A 17,827-nucleotide genomic window follows, 5' to 3' on the forward strand; every position below is an offset into this window, starting at 1 on the left:
CAGGGGAGGGTGCCGTTTGCTCTCTGCTGGGCTGCGGCCGGGAAGACTTCAGACACCGCAGTTAATATTGAGTTCCTTGTAGCTCCTTGTAAATCTAACCCACTCCTGGCCCCCCTTTAAATCTGTGGTCTTGTTCGCGATTTCTTACTTGACGTAAAATTCCTTGTTACCTAATCATAGATTTTTTTTTCAAAAGTCCCCCCCCACGCCCCCAATCTAGCTTGCCTAGAAGAGAAGCCTCTGATCTACAGACTAAAGCAAAACCGCCTCCTTTCTTTTTTTTCTTTCCCTTCCTTTTTCTCCCCTTGGATAAAAGCCCTATATTTTGAACGAAATGCCTTAGACTATTTCCTGCCGTTGCTATAACACCCGGGATTGTCCTTACACCTCCTCCCAGGAAAATGCGCCCCCCAAACACGAACCCAGGCCCCCACAAATGGCATCTGATAGATTTCAGGAAAACAAGACACCTTTCCACCTTCCCAGCCAACTGTAGCCATTCTCTGGCCCAGTGCCTCCTTCTAAAGATCACTCAGTGGTCTCCTGGGAGTAGGGGGTTGGTAGAGGGAAGAGTAAGTCACTGGGATAGAGCCCAGGCCCTTGGGCAGATTTCAGCAAGGAGCATCTCTTTAACAACACCTCCTCTGCCTCTAGGACCACAAGTCACCTTGATTGATTGGAATCACTGACTCTTTCAAATAAAGTTAGAGGCAATTATGATAATTTAGTTTACTTCTGAATATTTTAAATATTATGAAAACAAGTATAACAGCTTTGTTTTCAAAACTCTTCTGAGGTATCAACCATTAAAAGATTAGGGGTTTTGTAAAAAAAAAACACACAGTGGTTTATTGAATACTTACAACGTTTACACCTTCAATATTAATTAAATTCCACTTAGTTTTAGAGGACGGAAGTGCACAAACAAGTAGCTGTTGGAAACATCTTTGAATAGGGAACACCACATATGAAACAACAGCACTAGATGCCAACCCCAACGGAAATGTTAGCGGCCCTGTTTTCTGCTTTGAAATAAAACTTTATAATCCCCAGGAATATTTATATCCAAAGGCCAAGTATTAAGAATACACTTCACACACGCACTAGTGTCCGCTGTCTTTATCTGGAAGGAGCTGGGTAGGCAAGGAGGGGGTAATGCTGGTGTCTACACAGCCAAGAGGGAACATTCACACACAGAGAATCTAGGAGTCGACGGGATCCCTTACCACGCAGGAGTGTCCTCTTCATATTAAAATACGGAATGCTTTTCTTCAGATATCCACTTTTTTTGGAGGGGGAGGTGGGGAGCGGATGCCTCAAAGGGGGCCAAAGAGAGGGGGAAGGAAATTGCACATAAATAAACCAGATGATCCAAATGCAAGAAGTCCTCGGAGCGCAGCCCGAGGGCTTGCCCGGAGTCCTGGGTCTGCTTCTGGCGCCTTGGACCCGACTCACTCGCTCTCTCCTCCTTCTCTTCTTCACTGCTTGAGCTCCAGGGCCCAGACGTGCTGTGGCCAGCCAGTCCGGCCTTTGGTTTTCTTGTCGTTGCTGCTCACTGTGCTTTTCAAGATTTCATTCTGGGCAGAAAGGAGGTGGGCAAGAAAAATGAAAAGAGAAATTCAGAGAGGATAACGGATCCCCCGCCACCCTAGCGCTTCCTGGGTCAGAGGAAACAGTGAAAGAGAGGAGGAAAGGCTGGGGGTGGGAGTTGGGGGGATGGTTCCAAGTTCCAGTCCCTGCAGTAAGGTTATGAAGGTTTGCAATGCCCTGTCTACCGCCAAGGCCTCCAACTTGCAGCGCTCAACTACCGGATCGGCAAATTTATAAACAACCGTCCATTTTCCAGTCGTTTCTCACTCCAGATATGTGTGTGTGTGTGTGTGTGTGTGTGTGTGCGCGTGTGTTTGTAGGGGGTGGCAGCGGTGGTTGGCGCTAAGTCTATCTTCTGTTTTCAATAGCAATCCCAGATCCACGTTCTAGGAAAACTGGGGAGGCTACTCGGCCCTGGCCTGGGCCTCTGGTCCAGCAGCATTCAGTCTGCAGCTCTGCAGTGCCTCTCCGCCAAGGCCTCTGAAATCTCGGGTTATTCGAGAGGTCAATCGATTATGCAGCGATCAAAGGGCCGCTAGTCTCAAAGAAGAAAATCTCGCAAATGGAAATTATTTTTTCAGGACCTTCGTGGCAATAGCCCTGTCTACGCTATAAGAACTTGGTAGGAATCTGAGAAAACTTTAAGTGGTTCAGTGTAATTTCGAGTTACTGCTAGTAACAATGACCATAGTAATATTTACTTTTTTTTTTTGGTCTTAAAATGTACAGGCTCATAAAACTAGAAATAGTGGTAGAGTATACGGATCTGGGAAATTACATTGTAGCCAAAGAGAAACTGGAGCTGTATTTTGAGGTTAAAAGTACTTATTTAATGTTTACCTTTAAGTCTTAGGGGCATAATAATGGGAGCAACCATAAAACTTTCTTAAGGCTCAGAATCAGTGGCAAACTCGTTTTTGGACGAAGAAATGGAACCAATAGTGAAATGATTGTAATGGAGAGTTTCTGGGTGACTGACTTTAAAAATATCTTAAAGCAAGGTTGGATTGGAGGCCAAATGAGGGCTCTAACGGAAAGTGAATGAGAGGTCCTGACGGTGCGACTGGGAGATGGATCCGGACCAAGAGGTTGGGAGGCCCGTCCTAAGTGCCTAGGGGAGCAGCGATAACCCGGAGGGAAGATCAGAAGCACCAAGCGTCTCTCTTAAGACCTTCTCCTCCTCCAGCTGACATCCTCCCCCATCTCCTCTGCCTATGCAGGAAACCATCCCTACCACAAACTGGTGCAAACAACCTTGGCGCTGGATGCAGCCAAAGAATGCGGGCTGCCATTTCTCAGCCCAATTGGAAAGAAGCCGAGCGCAGCTGTTCCCTATACCCCGCACCCCCTACCGCCCTCTGCCCCACGGTACTGACCAGCTCCTTCTTCCTCTTCTCCTCTTTCACGTCTGTCTTCTTGATCTCTGCCTTGAAGGCCTCTGCCTCGCCGTTCTGGTCGTCCTTGGCCAGCAGGTCCATGAGGTAGGCGATGTAGCTGGTGGCCAGGCGCAGCGTCTTGATCTTGGAGAGTTTTGTGTCGGCGGGCACATTGGGGATGCATTCGCGCAGTTCGGCGAAGGCGCTGTTGATACTTTGAGTCCTGCGCCGCTCTTTGCGGTTGGCGGTGCCCCGGCGCTTCACCGGGCGCGGCCCCCCCAGGCCAGGAGGCCCCGCACCGGGCGGCACTCCCCCGTAATGGGAGTGGTCCAGACCGGCGGCGCCGCTGGCATACTCGGGGCTGTAGGACAGGGCCATGCTGTAGTCAGGGGGCGACATCTCGGGGTGGCCAATAAGCCAGCCATGGAAGTAGGGGTTCTCCTCGTGGCTGCAGCGGCTGGCGGCTGCAGCGGCGGCTGCGGCGGCAGCAGCGGCGAACGGATAGCCCTCATGGTGCACCACGGGGTGGTGAGGAAAACCCCCTACCAGACTCATTTCGCCCTCTGCACCCCTCCACGCGCCCCAGCGTGCGCGCAGCCCCGCCGCTCCCTCCGCCCGGGCCGCTGCTTCGGCGCCCCGCGTCCTCCCCCACCCCCCACCCCCCAGCCCCGGGGCGCCCGGGCCGGCCCGGCAGCCGCAGTGGGGGCTGCTGCAGCCCGGGCCGCGGCCCCCTGCCTGGCCAGCCGGGCCCGCCTCAGCAGCGCTGCGGCCACCAGCTCCCCATGGGGCGCGGCGAGCTGGTCCCGGCACCGTGCGCCCCTGGACGCTGCCGCCGCTGCAGCGGGCTCCCGCCTTTCTCTACAGCCGGCGCGCCGGCTCCTGCTTCCCGGGCTGCTGCGCGGAGGCAGAATCCTCTGGTGCTCATGCAAAAGTGCCTGCGCTCCTGCGAGGCTGCTTCGCGGAGTCGCGGGACTCCACCACGCTCGGGCCGCGCTCTTGGCACTGAAGCTAACCTGGAATCCGGGGGCGAGTCCGAGCCGCGGCTGGAGGAGCCGGCCCGGCTCTGCGGGGAGGCGGCAGGGTCGACAGCTCACTGCAAAGCTACCTCCATGCGACCCTCCCCTTCCCGCCCCTTCCCCTCCCCCCACCAGCTCGGTCTGGGTTCTTGGGCGCTTATTGTTTTAATGAATTTTTTGGTTGTTGTTTTGGTCCTTGAATGTGATTTTTAGCTGCGGGTAACGTGTCCACGCTCCTCTCAGGATCTCCCGGAGGGTATTCAGAGAGGTCTCAGTGAATCCATTTTCTCAGATCCTCTCCTTTCAGGGCAATGATTTGGTGCCCGGAAGGCGCCTCGGAGCTCGAAGGCGGTGGCTTGGGATCTCGTAGGGGTCTGCGCGGTGGCGGAGAGAGCTCCCGGGTGGCGGCGGCTGTTCTCCTGGGCTGGACGCCGTGAGGGGAGCAAGCGGATTTTCCCAGCAAGATCTCCATGTACAGTTACATCTTTAGGGCCGCTCGGGTTAATATATGTCGTCAGAGGCTCCTCACGCCAATCCCGGGGCGGCGGAGGCGGCGCCTCGCGCACTCCGCAATAAAACTTTTTGATGTTCACGTTGCTAATTGCCGAGGTCCTCTTCCAGGATTGGCTGTCCCTTCATAACCATAAGATAATTGAAACGGGGGGGGGCAAGGTTAAAAAAAAACTTTTTTTTTAATCAGCCAGAGGTTAATGCAAGTGTTTAACAGATGCTTCACTATTAAAATATTTCCCCCCAAGTCTCAAATATTGAAGAATCTCGAATCAGGTATAGTATCAGTCTGTTTTTTTTTTTCCTCCTGGTTTTAAAAAAAGGAACTCAGATAATACTTTTCGAAGTGTTTTATAGGTAACCGAGCAAGAAGCGAGCCGGAAGCCTAATGCAGTTTTGTGAGGGGGATCGAGAACTGAGCAGCAGGCGCGAGGACCCCAAGGAGGGGTGGCTGGGAGCGCACGAGTTCTTTTTGCGGAGGAGGATACACCGCGCGGCCGGGGAAGGGTGCTCCTTTGACCTGGCACAGGTCGGAAACGCCAGACCAGTGGCTCTTTACTTAGCCATTGAGATACCTCGTTTAGAGGTTTTTGGAGTGGCTCAGGTTATTGTGACAAGTTGGGTAGATCACGGTTGAGACCCTCCGGGCAAACGGTCACACTGATTGTAAATGCTCTCATTTCCACATTCTTCAGGGACACCAGCCCCATCGGAGACTTTGGAAGATTTCAATGTGCTGCTACCTCGATTCCCCGAATCGGTGGCGTGGACGGTATCGGTGTTCTCCTGGTTTAACTAGCCTGTTTGGTGAGTAACTGAATATTTTTTACAGCGTGTTCAGAGCTTATTTTCCAGTTTTTATGAACAAACACATAAATATATCTCTGCATTCCTGCCTCTCCCATAAAAGCGGGCATCTGTGGAAAGCAGGTTTAGTTATCGGAGGGGAACCATTAAACGCCAGTTTAAGAGGACGGCTCGTGGATGTTTAGACTGCTGGCCTTGGTGATCTTGAACGCATTATAAGAGAAAATGGATCTCCACTTGTAAGTCACTGGGCCGCGGGGCACCCGGGCCGCGGCGCCCGCGTGGCGTGAGCGTCTTGAGAAAGCTCTCAAACTGCAAGGGGTGGGGTGGTCAGTGGCGGGAGCTGAAATCACCCTTGATGCTTGGCCCCAGCCGCGTGGAGAGGCTGGTGTGTGTCTGAGGATTCTGCCCGCCGGATGGAGTTCGGCGTGGAAAAGGGTGTCATCGGGAGCCCTCGGGCTGTAAATTGGAAGGAGTGGAGGGCAGACTGTTCAGAAGCTGGCGAGGGCCGGGAAGGCCTTGGACATAGCCAGAGTCGCCAAGAGAGATCAATGGCTGCACTTTGGGCATCGCTTTTCGGGGGCAGGCGCAGTCAGGTCCCAGGCCTCAAAGGGAGCCTCATTCTAAGGACTCCTAAGACTAGCTCTTTCCTTGACCATCGATCCCTCAACACCGGTTATGTGGTTTGGGCTGGAAGGCCAGGTCAGCACGAATGGAGGGCTTCCAACTCCGGTACAGCCATGTACTCAGGGGCCCACGCCCTGCCTGCCACTATCTCCCGAGGAAGCAGCACCAAGAAAGAGTTTGTTTTCAGGCTTTCCGGCTGGGCAGTAGAGGGAGGAAACTCAGAGAGGGATGTAAAAACCTCGGTTGGGAGTTGATTCTTATTTTCGTAAGGGGTCAATTACCCTGGACGCTCCCAGCAGAGCCTTTTGAGGCCAGAACAGAGCACCGGAGTAGCTGAACCCAGGCTGGCTGCTAAGACCAGGGGCTTACATTTGGTATCAGAACAGAATAGCCACCTCCACACAGCTCAAAATTCCCAACTTGAGTGGGTCTGCAGTTTGGGGTACAAGAAGAGTCTTTTTAAGAACTGCTTCTTGAATGAAAGAATACAGGTAGTGTGGTCGGGGACTTTGTTTACATTTTCACCAAGAGGCAAACTCGGAATGTGTAAATACTGGTAGTTCAATCCTCTGACATTTGATACATTTAAAAAATCTGTTTATAAAAACACATTTAGGCCTTGGGAGCAGGTAGACAAAGTAAGACGGTTGCACCCGGAGCAGATAAAGTTTAGGGAAAGTAGTTGTTTGGGCTACTTTCAGAAATGGAGTTTTGGAGGATTGGACTGAGGAATAATCCAGAGGAAAACTGGGTTGGGGATTGAGAAAGTGTTCACCAGAGGCAAGTGGCCTCAGTTGTGAAGGATCAAAATTTTCTACTTTTAGCTTTTCTTAGGCTTATTAAATTGAAACAAACACACACACACAAAAAAGGGTGAATCGATTTGTGGCTCTGGATAACACCACAGTGATAAAATTAATGGACAATATGGTCAGAAAGTGGTTGTCATAAAAGATGCCAGTCTGAACATCACCCCTCACTGACAGCGTTATCATCAACTAATTACCATGATCCAGGGGTCTAAAGCTTCATGTTATATCAATAACCCAAAAGAGGTTAGAGCCTTAAAAAGATGGTCCCTAAGTGGCTTAGCAAGAGGGGACAAATGTATGAACTCTAGTGGTGTCCCCAACAGTAGTAACTGACTCAGAGAAACCAAACTGGTCTTGATCAACTAACAATCAACTTGATCAACTCTGAATGCATAGCTGTACACATTCACTTTTTCCTTTTAATGTCAATCGGGACGTTTTGCTCCAGGAATCCCAGGATGCTGGGTTAACCTGCTGCTTTGGAAAACCATAGGCTAAGAAACCAGCTTAATTTTGCTCTCAATTTTAGTGGCCTGCCCATGCAGCAAGGGAGTGATGGAGTTAATGGTAGTGGTGGTGGTGGAGGAAAGGTTGGTGATGGTAATGAAGGGCAAAGTGGGAGAGGAAGGAGTATAGCTTAGCTGTCAGCCTTGGAGCCCCACTCCTGGGCTGTACTAGTAGGGCCTCTGGTATGCTGCACCCCAAAAGATGCATATTCATATTTTTCAAAGGGCCCAAGGAACTGAGGAGATGTGGTTGGGTGCTTTGGGAGAAATTCTAGGAAGTGACACTTTTCTATTTCTCCTTCAGAGATGAGGGAGCACCCAGGGTTTGAGACTGAGTCATAGCGAAGCATCCCAGGTTCAGGGGAGATTCTGTGTCCACTGGCTTCCTGGTGGCTGATGGTGTACCCACTGTGCTGCCTTACATCTGCCTCCAGCCAAACAAGCAGAGCAGCATTATTTTGTGCCCATGTCTCTTGTCACTTTACTCCCACTACTTCCCCTGGAAAATATTCAAAGAGCATGAGAAAGACTTGAGCAAACGTTTTGGTGTTGTGAGATACTACTTTTAAAATCAATCTGGTTTAAACTAAATATTTTTTTAAACTTCAGTCTGTTTTTAGGGAAAATACAGATCTTTTCAAGGTGTTTATTATTTCAAAGGCAAGGGCAATTTTGTGTCTTGTGTTTTGCTCATGAGAACTCAAAATAAACTGGACCTGAAAAGAACCAGGCCAGAAGGCCATAAACACACATTTTATATTTATAGGAATTATGGCTCAATTCCCTTCATCATCTTTCAAATCTCTTTTCACCTTGTTTTCCTAACTGAAGTAGTAGAAATAAATTTGAGCATTTCCTCTAAATATCTATAATAAAGTGGACTTTAGAACATGCTAAGAAGCCGAGAAAGGATGTCAAACCTGGATGGTGATAGAAAACCAGTGTTCTTAAGGATTTCATCTCAGCCTCACCTGCTGTAAGGACAGTGCTTCTGGTGACACTCTGATGGCTCTGAATTCCTGTTCTGTACTATGGTGGGATTGAGTCATTTTACATGTTAGCCACTTAGTCCCAGAATGTTTAGGACATCCAGAACAACAAGGCATGTATCAACTGAGTGGTGGCAAAGGACTCCCTCTAACTGGGGTTTTGCAGTTCCTCTATCCACCTGGCAAGTGACAATGGCTCAAAGTACACATTAGTTTGTTTGAAATTTTATGAATATTTTTTAAATAAAGGACATGAGAAGCTGCCTTGGATTCTATGTGATTTTGTTTCTTCCAAGCAATTTCTTTTTGGATTTTCGGAGGAGGGTGGGCATTTGGGGAGTGGCTCTCTTCCCTCCAGTTCCCCTTCCAGAGTAGCTCTGTGGCAGGGCCGGGAGTGGGGGGGGGGGCGTACTGATGGTGGTGGAGGAGCTGATTGCTCGGGATCCTTCAGTCCAACTCTGATTAAGAAACAGTTAAGTCAGTGGAGAAAACCAGGACTTGCTAAATGCCTGTACATTTCTCTACTCTCCTTCCCTTCTCCCTTCTTCTTTCCTTCCTTCCCTTGTAACTTGCCTGTGAGCAATATTAGATTTATAAGATTTTTTCCTGTCACTGAACCTGAGATTTGTATGAAAGAATGAGATACTGGTTCATCCATAAGTCTTTTAAGAAAAATCTTAATATCCAGATTATGGGCAGTAGAATTTCCATTTTCTCTAAATAGTTCACAACGAGATCCCCACATTAACTTAGATGTGCTGCTACTCTGGATAGTTTTCATTGATAAGGAAGGACTAAATTCTTTGACAGGTCTGTCTATAAAGCTAAAATACTTATTGAGGCTAAAGGCAAAAGGTAATGCCATAAAAGGGCCTCTCAAGAGCAGCATTATATATATATGTGTGTATATATATGTGTATATATATATATATATATATATACATACACATACACACACAACACACACACACACACACATATGGGAGATTTTATTAATGTTGACTACTAATCCTAAGAGGTATGGTTAATCTGATCTTTGCTACTTCTTGCAACTTTTATAATAAAATACAGTAAAATATAGAGTTTAGAGCAAAAAGTGCCTAAGAAACTATATCCCTCAGGATTTGTCAGTCACCCGCATTATTTTTTAAGCAAATTATATACACATAGAAATATTTTGAGGGATGATGGTATAATTCAGTGGTAGAGTGTGTGCCTAGCATGTATCTGGCCCTGGGTTCCATTTTCAGCACTGAAAAAAAGAAGATTAAGAATTCAAAGTAATAAAATTTCTTTTCTTCTAAGCCGGGAGGAAGTCATTCAGATGAGGGAGTAAATGTGATTTTTGCATACACATTGTATGGAAGTAGTAATTCATGGACTTTAACCAGCATGCACTGTAGTCTGGAGTTCAGAATAAAATATGAATGAAAATGGTAACTTAAAATGTGGGGCTTTGGAGAAACCGTTATGTGACAGAAAGATTTGCTTGTGACTTGAGGCCTCCGAGCGTCCCCGGTTCCAACAGCAGTGTTGTGCTCATTCCTGGGAATTTCTATTCTGTAGCTTCCTTTGCAAATGCACGTAGATGGATTTCTTTATCTCTGATATAGTTCCTTCCAAACCTTTTCTACATTCTTATAGGGTCTTTGCTTATAGACAAGGGCCTTGAGCCAGGATGGTTAGGTTTCAGGTTAACAAAAAGAAACACTTTTATTGTCAATATTAATGGCAAACCTCGATTTTACAAGACTTGGGTTTAGCAGTATGCGCAGATCAAAAGCAGCTTGGCTTGATTTCTCAATATTCTCTGGAGCTTAGACAATTAACTGCAATTTTGCTTCTAACGAAACAACACACACAAAAAAGTTACAGAAATGTTGATGTTAGCCTTTTGAAAGATATTTTTACCTGTATATGATATCTCAGAATCTAATGAATTTATTCATTCAACTCAAATTGAATTTTGAAGGAAAATTTCCTAAGAAAATGTGTGTGAGCTGTGTTCTCATTTGCAATGCCATGAGCCTGTTTCAGTGTGTGCATTCCTTGCTTGCCTTTCTGGCCGGGTAAGGATCCGACAGACTGAGGTCTCCCTGGTAATTTGGGTACACCGAGTCTCCAGTTAATGATAGATAATCAGCCTTTGGGTCATTCGGTCATTCTCTTATTACAAACCCCTCCTGCTCTCTCTGATCTCCTTTCAAACTAAATTTCACACAAACAAATAAAGCAAGACAGGGACAAGTTCTTAAAAAAAAGAGGGAGAAATATTAGAAACTTCTGATACAGAACTCTAAACAAGGAAAGGCAAACTAAAAGAGGATAGGAAAGAACATCTTATCAAAATGAACATGTTGTGTACAAAACATTAAAAGAAAAGGCTCTGGTTTCTGTTAAAGTGACAGAAAATTAAAATAAAAATAATTGCAGGCAGAAAAGTTATAATATAAACAGAGAAGGCAGGATGCTTGCTGGGAATGCGCAGCACTAGGAGGCTAATTTGTTGTTACAGATTATGTATCTCTGCTGTGATTGGAGAAGCACTACTTTCTTCCATTTTCCAGAAGAAATGGTTTTCCTTTTAATACTTGTGTGAGTGCCCATTTAAGTTAACACAGGCCAAAACCTCGAGGAACAAAAAATGGAATTGCATTCTGCTTGCAGAGCATCCAACTTCAAACGCAGAAATTGGTTGCATACAGAAAAAGCAGAATTCCATTCAGAATACATTTGGAGACTTCACTAAATGGGTGTGACTGATCTTTTTCTGTTTTGCTGACAGAAGGCGCAGTTCATTCTTAGGGAAGTACAACTGAAACCAGTCCTCCCCACCCTCCTGGGGGTCTTTGCTTTCCTATACTACATCTGCCTGTGACTTCAGGAAGAAACTTGATTGGCCAAGGTACATCTCAGATCAGATACTCCTGGGAAAAGCACGGGAATGTGTGGCTCTGGTAGCTAAGCTCTCTGGTGAGAGCGCCCCTAGTGCCATTTTCCAGTCCCTGCCCTTGACAGTTCCTTTTGGTCTAACCCAGGGCGCCAGAAGGGTCAAAGACTACCTACCAGTGTTACCTCCAAGCTTAGGTTTTCAATTGTATGTGGCATAAGAGTTTTGGTTCAGGGATTTATCAACCTGTGGTTCTTCAAGTTAGAAGGGCAGCCAGGAGGTGGCGATAGGTGGTGACTCCTGCATCTTCTCCATCTGTGGGTCTGGAACCCCTAGATTTGCCAGCATCTCTTGCAAACAACTCATTTCCCTTCCATGTTGGAGAATCCATACTTTGTTGCATCCAGGCCCAACCTAAGTGATACCTCCTCTAGGAAGCCTTTCTAGATAATTGCTTCCTTCTTCTTTTCCTAAATCAAGTTTATGCTTTTCCTTTGAACTCCTTTCTCATTCATATTCTCTTTGTTGGTTCTCTGTACACATATCTGTTGCCTCATGTGACCTGGGTTCTTTGACAGCCCTATTACTGCTCTGCACTGAAAGATGCTTCCACACCTTGGAAAAGAAGTGTAGGAAATCTGGTATCCCATTTGCAGTCAGATTAGTTTCCTTTATTTGGAAATGTCTGGAGTTGGTAGAGGAGTGCTAGTGGATTTTTAGAGAACAGACCTTCATCATCAAGCCTTTGGGACAACTGAAGAAAGCTTCTTCTAGACCAGTTGGGCCTGCAGCATGCCTGGTCTGGCCTGGCCTCTGTACCCACTTCCAGCTCCCTGAGCTCCAGAGCCAGGGCTGGGCAGGATGGCCTCTCCATTCTGGGCACCAGACTGGTTGTGTCGTCTTGCTCTGTGTCTCTAAGCTTAGTTTCCCCACCTGCACAGTGGGGATAATGACAGAGACCTAGCAGTGTGTGGGCTAGGTTAAATGAGATCAAGGCGCTCTCAAGAGTGAGTCGTCTGATATACAGGTTGAGCTCAATAAACATTCATGCATTTTCTCTTCCTGCCTGTTCGTTTTTCTCACCCTTCAGCTACCAGAAGGTCCAGCCCGACAGCGATGGGTGCCAGTCGGCCAGGTGTGTCCTTGCTGCGCCTCTTCCTCTCGCCAGCGCATCTCTTCTGGCGGATTCACACTATCCATGCTCGGTGTCCTAAAGCCGCGCGAAACCGCGGTTCCGTGAGGATCGCCCGGCTTCAGCCCTCCTGGATGATGGCCAAAGGGCAGCAAGATGCAGGTCTGCGGTGTCGCTGGGGAAAGTCTGGTGGCGAGGGGCGCGGCCAGAGCCTCCGTCCCGGATTTAGACTCCTGCTCCCCAGCCACTACTGGGCCGCCCCTTCCATCTGATTAAGTTCACCAAAGGCTTGGTGATGAAGGTCTGTTTTGATCTTGGTTCCCGACACCTAGGAGGCGAATTCTCGCCGCTTAGGCCAGGGGAGGTCACCGCTGGGGAGGGGTAGACCCTCTGCTCCGCCAGCGCATCTCCGAGGGCTTTTCGCTCCAGGCGGGCAGGAAGGGGTTAACCGCGCCTCTCTCTGGGTCTCTCTCTCTCCCACCCTCACTTCAGAGCCCCTGGTGCTGGGCGAAGGCCACCGCTTCCCTCTTGAGGTCTCATTAGGGAAACCCTCACCGCTATTTTCAACATTTCCTCAATCAAGTGCCTTTAAATAGAGCTGCACAAACAAATTGGCGGCAAAAGCGTAGATCTTGTCACGATTGAGACCAATCCAATATTTCAGCCTTGTTTGCTTTGCAATTACGGGTTGGCTTGTGGCTGCGGTGCCACCGGGGCAAATCTGCAGCCGTCCGCTTTCTCCTCCGCACCCTGGGCGGGTGGAGGCAGCGACCCGCGGAGGCCGTACTGGGAGAGGAGGGGGTGGCGCGGGGAGAGGCGGGAGCGGGGCGGGGAGGCTTTCTAGACCCCCATGCAGAAGGCGCGCAGAGGGTGTTAGAGGAGACAGACTTTAGATTCCTGACTGAGCCACTGAGGCATACACACTAACAATAAAGAGCGTGATTCCCACGTGGAGATCGGTGCTTATCAGCTTCCTTTCTCTCCTAGGCCCCCCTTTCCCGATTTCCATCCTCATTAAGCTTTTCTTCAGTGTAAGTCAGCGGTTCCTGGATTTCCCTTTCTCCCTTGCTTCTAAACTTCTAGCATGATTTGTTATATTTTCCATAGCTGCTTATTCTTGTTTGACTTTTTGTGCAAAGTCACTTTAAATCTGCTGCAAGCATCAAGCTCCAAGCCCTTTGGATGGGCTTCTGCAGGCATGTGGCTGCCTTCAGCCCACTCTTAATTCTTTCGGGGCAGCTTTTCTGTGTAAATCAGTCTCTGGGTGCCTTTGGTCACCACGCAGGCTAGTCTAGTTTGTATCAGCTAAACAGTAGTTAACTCAAATCAGGGCCTAAGCCTTATATTTCACAGACAATTAAATCTTGGCTCCTGTTTAACAAAATTGTAATATTTACTCAGTTCTATACTAAGAAGCACTTTTAAAATAAAAAAACAAATACTACATTTCAAAAAGAAGATTTGATAATAAATCTCTTTTTATGGATTCTCTCTGCCTAAGTGGAAAACATGATTTACATCCCCCCCAAACCCCACACCCCCTTTTCAAGCACAGCTGAATTATAAGATATTGATTTTTCTTTTCTTTTCTTTACTGGTTTTTATGTTTCGCTCTCTCCTTCCCTCCTCCTTTCCTTCCTTGGCTTCTCCCCGCCCCCCCCCCCACTTTTCCTCTTTTTGCAACACTGGGGATTGAACCCAAGGATGTCCTACTACTGAGCCGCATCCCCGCCCCTTTTAAATTTTGAGACAAGCTCTTGCTAAATTGCCCAGGTTGGCCTCAATTTGCCATCCTCCTGTCTCAGTCTTTCTTGTACCTGGGAATACAGGTGTGCACCATGGCATCAGACAAAATGCTGGTTTTAACATTATTTATGTGTGTGTGGGCGCGGGGGAGGGGGATGTCTGCATTTGTTACATTCAATTGAGTTCCATGGGTTTACACCTCATCCTGACCCATGTAATATGTAACAAGGATTATTAAACAATAAGGTTTTAGAAGTGAAGTCTCCTTTTTTACATTGATTCAAGAACCATGAGTGTGATGGATAATTATTTTATGATTCATACAACTTTCTTAATGAATACTACTTTTTCTGTCATGTCAACTTCTGAAGGATGAGGAATGTTGAGGCGGAGCAATATTTTTATGAGATTCTTCAGCACATATTAAAGTATGCTTGTTTATTATTTAAGAATGTGTAAGATATAGATCCACATTTGTTTGTTGGTGATCATAAACTAAATTTTTAGTCATTTGACCAGTAAATAATCCTTTCCCACTTAATTTTTTTTTTTGGTTTATAATCTCTCCTGGATTGTGTCTTCACTATCATGTTATCACCTTTCTATTCTAATATTTTGATTTGTACTCAAAGTAAATTTCAGAAATGATGGGCTTCATACATTTTTCAATGACAAAGCTATAGGGTAATATTCAAAGTCCGTACAGTCACTTACACCAATGTATATTTCTCATGTTTTCTAACCAACCGATTGCTTTGGCATTTCAGGAAATAGTAAGCAGTAGCTAAAAAGGGTACCATTTCACAAGAATTCTCTTCTACCCAAACGAATTGGCCTGGCATATTATTCAATGCACAAATTATACTATTACTTTCATATGTGTTAATCTGTTTGGTATTAAAACTGCAGAGGGTCTTAACCATTAACATGTTTTGCCACACCACTTTCAAATGGGTGATCTCAGATAATTATGAGGATGTTGATGTTAATATCATGTTAAGTGACCAACTATGAAAATAATCTTAAAGCATTATTATTCTCATATAAATGCCAACAAATACAATTGTACAGGGAACACAATCAGATTTTTTAAAATCTGACATTATCCTATAAGGTTATGGCTCTATTTATTCCCTTTAAAATTAGAGCAGTTTTCAGTTACTTTTTAACAGAACTTTCTTTTTCAACATACTATTTTGCATTGCCCATAAACTACTGCAACTTGATAGTGACAGATATGTATTTTCTACATTATTATCATCAGCTTCTTTGCAAACTCACTAAAATTGAATAATATTTTAAATATAAACATATAATGAACAATTATTAGGTTATACATATTTATTTAGGTAAGCCAATGTTATTAAAATTAAAAACATGTGCTTGGCATATAAATGCTTCTTTAGAAATTTTTTTTGCATGCACAGCTATTATTTTTTAAACTGACTCAGACTTTCAAATTCTGAGTTTGCACTCCGAACAGGCATTGCATTGTTTTAAACAGTAGCTCCTGGAACAATATCTTCCTTAGTATTTTAGACTTTCAAACAATTGGAATTGGATAAATGCTTTCAGCTGGGAGCACTTTGCTAATACCTTTGTAGGTAATAGGATTCTGTGTTTGTGTTGGGGTGACAAACAGACAGTGTCTGGACAGACTGCCTACTCTTTGCAAAATGTATCAGAACTTAAAGTTTTTCTATGAGATTGCTTGTGATCCATTAAAAAAAAACTCAGTTAAAATGTGAAATTAGAGAAAATGCTCAAGTGCTTTTCTAATTGCAGTTATGAAATGATGGCTTAGAGAGGCAGACAAAAAATAAGACAGGAAGACTGCAGAAACACAAAATTTAAAAAAGAAAGTGTACTTAGGCAGGATCTGACTGTCTTTGTCTCTAAACAGGAGAGTGAGGCATTAGATCCAAGTAGCCAATAGTTTGATTTTTGTTTTCTTCAATTCAGTGACTTCTAAAATTATTTTTCAATGGTTGAAGGAACACAACTAAGGATATATGTAAATTCTTATATATGGGAAAATACTTGCTTACTGTGATTTTTACTATTTAGTTAAAACATAAAGATCTCTAATTACAATGCCATTGTTTTTCCTAAATGAATGCTTGATGCAGCAATTAGTGTCTAAAAGAAAATTTTTTTTCCCAAGTGGGGGTTGAATTGGAAAAATAAAGTGTATCTATGAGGTGATTTCCATAAACTCCACCTTGCTGAGAAAAGAATGAAAAAGCTTTTTGTGGAAGAAATGAGGCGATTTAGCTGTGATCAATTTGGGATAAACAAAGCAGGAAACTGTCTCCTTATATTCCTAGTAATTCTTTCTGCTTTTCCAAACATTGTTAGGTTCTATGCATCTTGTGCTATTCAAGTAAAGATGATGTTAGTAATCAAATTGCAGAATCTAATCAAGTGACTATTTTTGCTTTATTACAAAATTTATGTATTCTATTGGGTGGTTGAACCACTTAGTTGCTTGAATGCTGAATTTTTCTTTTTTTTAGATAGAGTGATATTTAATGAAGTGCTTATAAAGATAAATATCATGGTTTATCAAAGATCACATAGTCATAGTAACGAAGTAGCATTTGTGCCTGTGTGGTATAGACTGTTGTGCTTTGTAAATTATGCTGCTTTTAAAATCATGACCTAGAAATTTATAATGGGGGCATGTGAGAAGAGAAACTCAAGTCCTCAATTTACATAGCCAAGAACACACAGGTTAGAGAAGTTGCTCTCAGAAGCATTCTTACCATTTACTTTTCCTTGCAATATTTCTACTGGCTGTTTTTTTTTTTAACTAGAAAGTTTTAGAATTAGGAGTGACTTCTGTAATTCACTGGACTTTTCTCTACTGAAACACGTTAATGTTGTATTCATATAGCCACCCTATGATCTAAAAGTTTGGTCATATGTCTCTGTATTATTTTTTCTCCTGTTGTTAAGTAGCTCAATATTTCAAAATACCTGGATCACACATTTTTTTTCTCATTGCCTTGGATGCTAGATAACCTTGGATCATCTGAGTAAATAGTAAGCTGTATTACTTTTTACTATATTGTTATTTATGCTCTGCTTAGTGTCAGAAAGAATTTAAAACAGTTGTTTCAAGTGTTGGTACAATTGGGGAGCCAGGCTGTGGCTCAGTGGTAGAGCACTTGCCTAGTATGTATGAGGCACTGGGTTCAATCCTCGGCACCACATAGAAACAAACGAATAAAATAAAGGTATTGTGTCCATCTACAATAAAACATATATTAAAAAATAATTGGTACAATTGGGGCTGGGTTGTGGCTCAGTGGTAGAGTGCTTGCCTGTTACACGTGAGGCACTGGGTTCGAACCTCAGTACCACATAAAAATGGAATACAGATATTGTGTCCACCTACAACTAAAAATAAATATTAAAAAAAGAATTGGTGTGATGATTTTTTCAAAATCTCTTTGTAAGAATAATTCCTGTAAATATAATTGTAATTTACTTTTGATGTTTAGAAAAAGATCAGTGATTTGTTCTGGTAAATATTTTAATCCCAAGAGGAAACAAGATCACAATTAGAATGCAGCAAGTTTTAAAAATTAGTTATGTTGTAAAGAAATCTTAAAGCTATCCCATAAAGCTGTTGTGGTACAGGTAAAGCAGTTTAACAGTGAGATTAAGAGCAGTGTCCCAGGAGTCAGAGGCAAAAGTTTTGAATCTTGACTACAAAAGTTATCAACTGTGATCTTGGGGAAATTATTCAGCCATTTTCCACTTTGGTTACCACATCCACAAAAGGTGTATTATATTGAAGACTCTGTCACATTATCACATG

At 44.7% G+C, this 17,827-nt stretch overlaps 2 protein-coding genes across 3 annotated transcripts; one reads left to right on the forward strand and one right to left on the reverse strand.

Annotated features, from left to right (window-relative positions):
• Positions 1–827: 827 nt before the first annotated feature.
• Hand2 (heart and neural crest derivatives expressed 2) lies at positions 828–3,601 on the reverse strand. The gene is made up of 2 exons (XM_005325512.5): positions 2,967–3,601; positions 828–1,577 (listed from the first exon to the last, which is right to left on the reverse strand). Exons 1-2 carry the CDS (start codon positions 3,519–3,521, stop codon positions 1,479–1,481), a joined length of 654 nt encoding a protein of 217 aa, XP_005325569.1. The 5' UTR covers positions 3,522–3,601; the 3' UTR covers positions 828–1,478.
• Positions 3,602–4,155: 554 nt separating this feature from the next.
• Positions 4,156–17,428, forward strand: LOC144370313 (uncharacterized). 2 transcript variants are annotated; one of them, XM_078030993.1, is made up of 4 exons: positions 4,156–4,768; positions 4,850–5,096; positions 5,188–5,299; positions 12,214–17,428. In XM_078030993.1, exons 2-4 carry the CDS (start codon positions 4,881–4,883, stop codon positions 12,525–12,527), a joined length of 642 nt encoding a protein of 213 aa, XP_077887119.1. In that variant the 5' UTR covers positions 4,156–4,768; positions 4,850–4,880; the 3' UTR covers positions 12,528–17,428. The 2 variants fall into 2 exon arrangements, with proteins under 2 accessions (XP_077887119.1, XP_077887120.1); XM_078030994.1 differs by having other exon boundaries at positions 4,159–5,021; positions 12,214–14,256.
• The last annotated feature ends 399 nt before the right edge of the window (positions 17,429–17,827 follow it).

This window comes from Ictidomys tridecemlineatus, chromosome 14 (assembly GCF_052094955.1).
Source record: "Ictidomys tridecemlineatus isolate mIctTri1 chromosome 14, mIctTri1.hap1, whole genome shotgun sequence".
Taxonomy (NCBI): Eukaryota; Metazoa; Chordata; class Mammalia; order Rodentia; family Sciuridae; genus Ictidomys; species Ictidomys tridecemlineatus.

What these genes read in the sequence shown, in the direction of transcription:
- Hand2 (XM_005325512.5), bottom strand. Translation starts at nt 3,521, where the DNA reads ATGAGTCTGGTAGGGGGTTTTCCTCACCACCCCGTGGTGCACCATGAG. An exon ending in AGAAGAGGAAGAAGGAGCTG is followed by an intron (nt 1,578 to 2,966) that starts GTCAGTACCGTG and finishes CTTTCTGCCCAG; the next exon opens with AATGAAATCTTGAAAAGCAC.
- LOC144370313 (XM_078030993.1), top strand. Translation starts at nt 4,881, where the DNA reads ATGCAGTTTTGTGAGGGGGATCGAGAACTGAGCAGCAGGCGCGAGGAC. An exon ending in AGGTTTTTGGAGTGGCTCAG is followed by an intron (nt 5,097 to 5,187) that starts GTTATTGTGACA and finishes CACATTCTTCAG; the next exon opens with GGACACCAGCCCCATCGGAG. An exon ending in TGGTTTAACTAGCCTGTTTG is followed by an intron (nt 5,300 to 12,213) that starts GTGAGTAACTGA and finishes CTCACCCTTCAG; the next exon opens with CTACCAGAAGGTCCAGCCCG.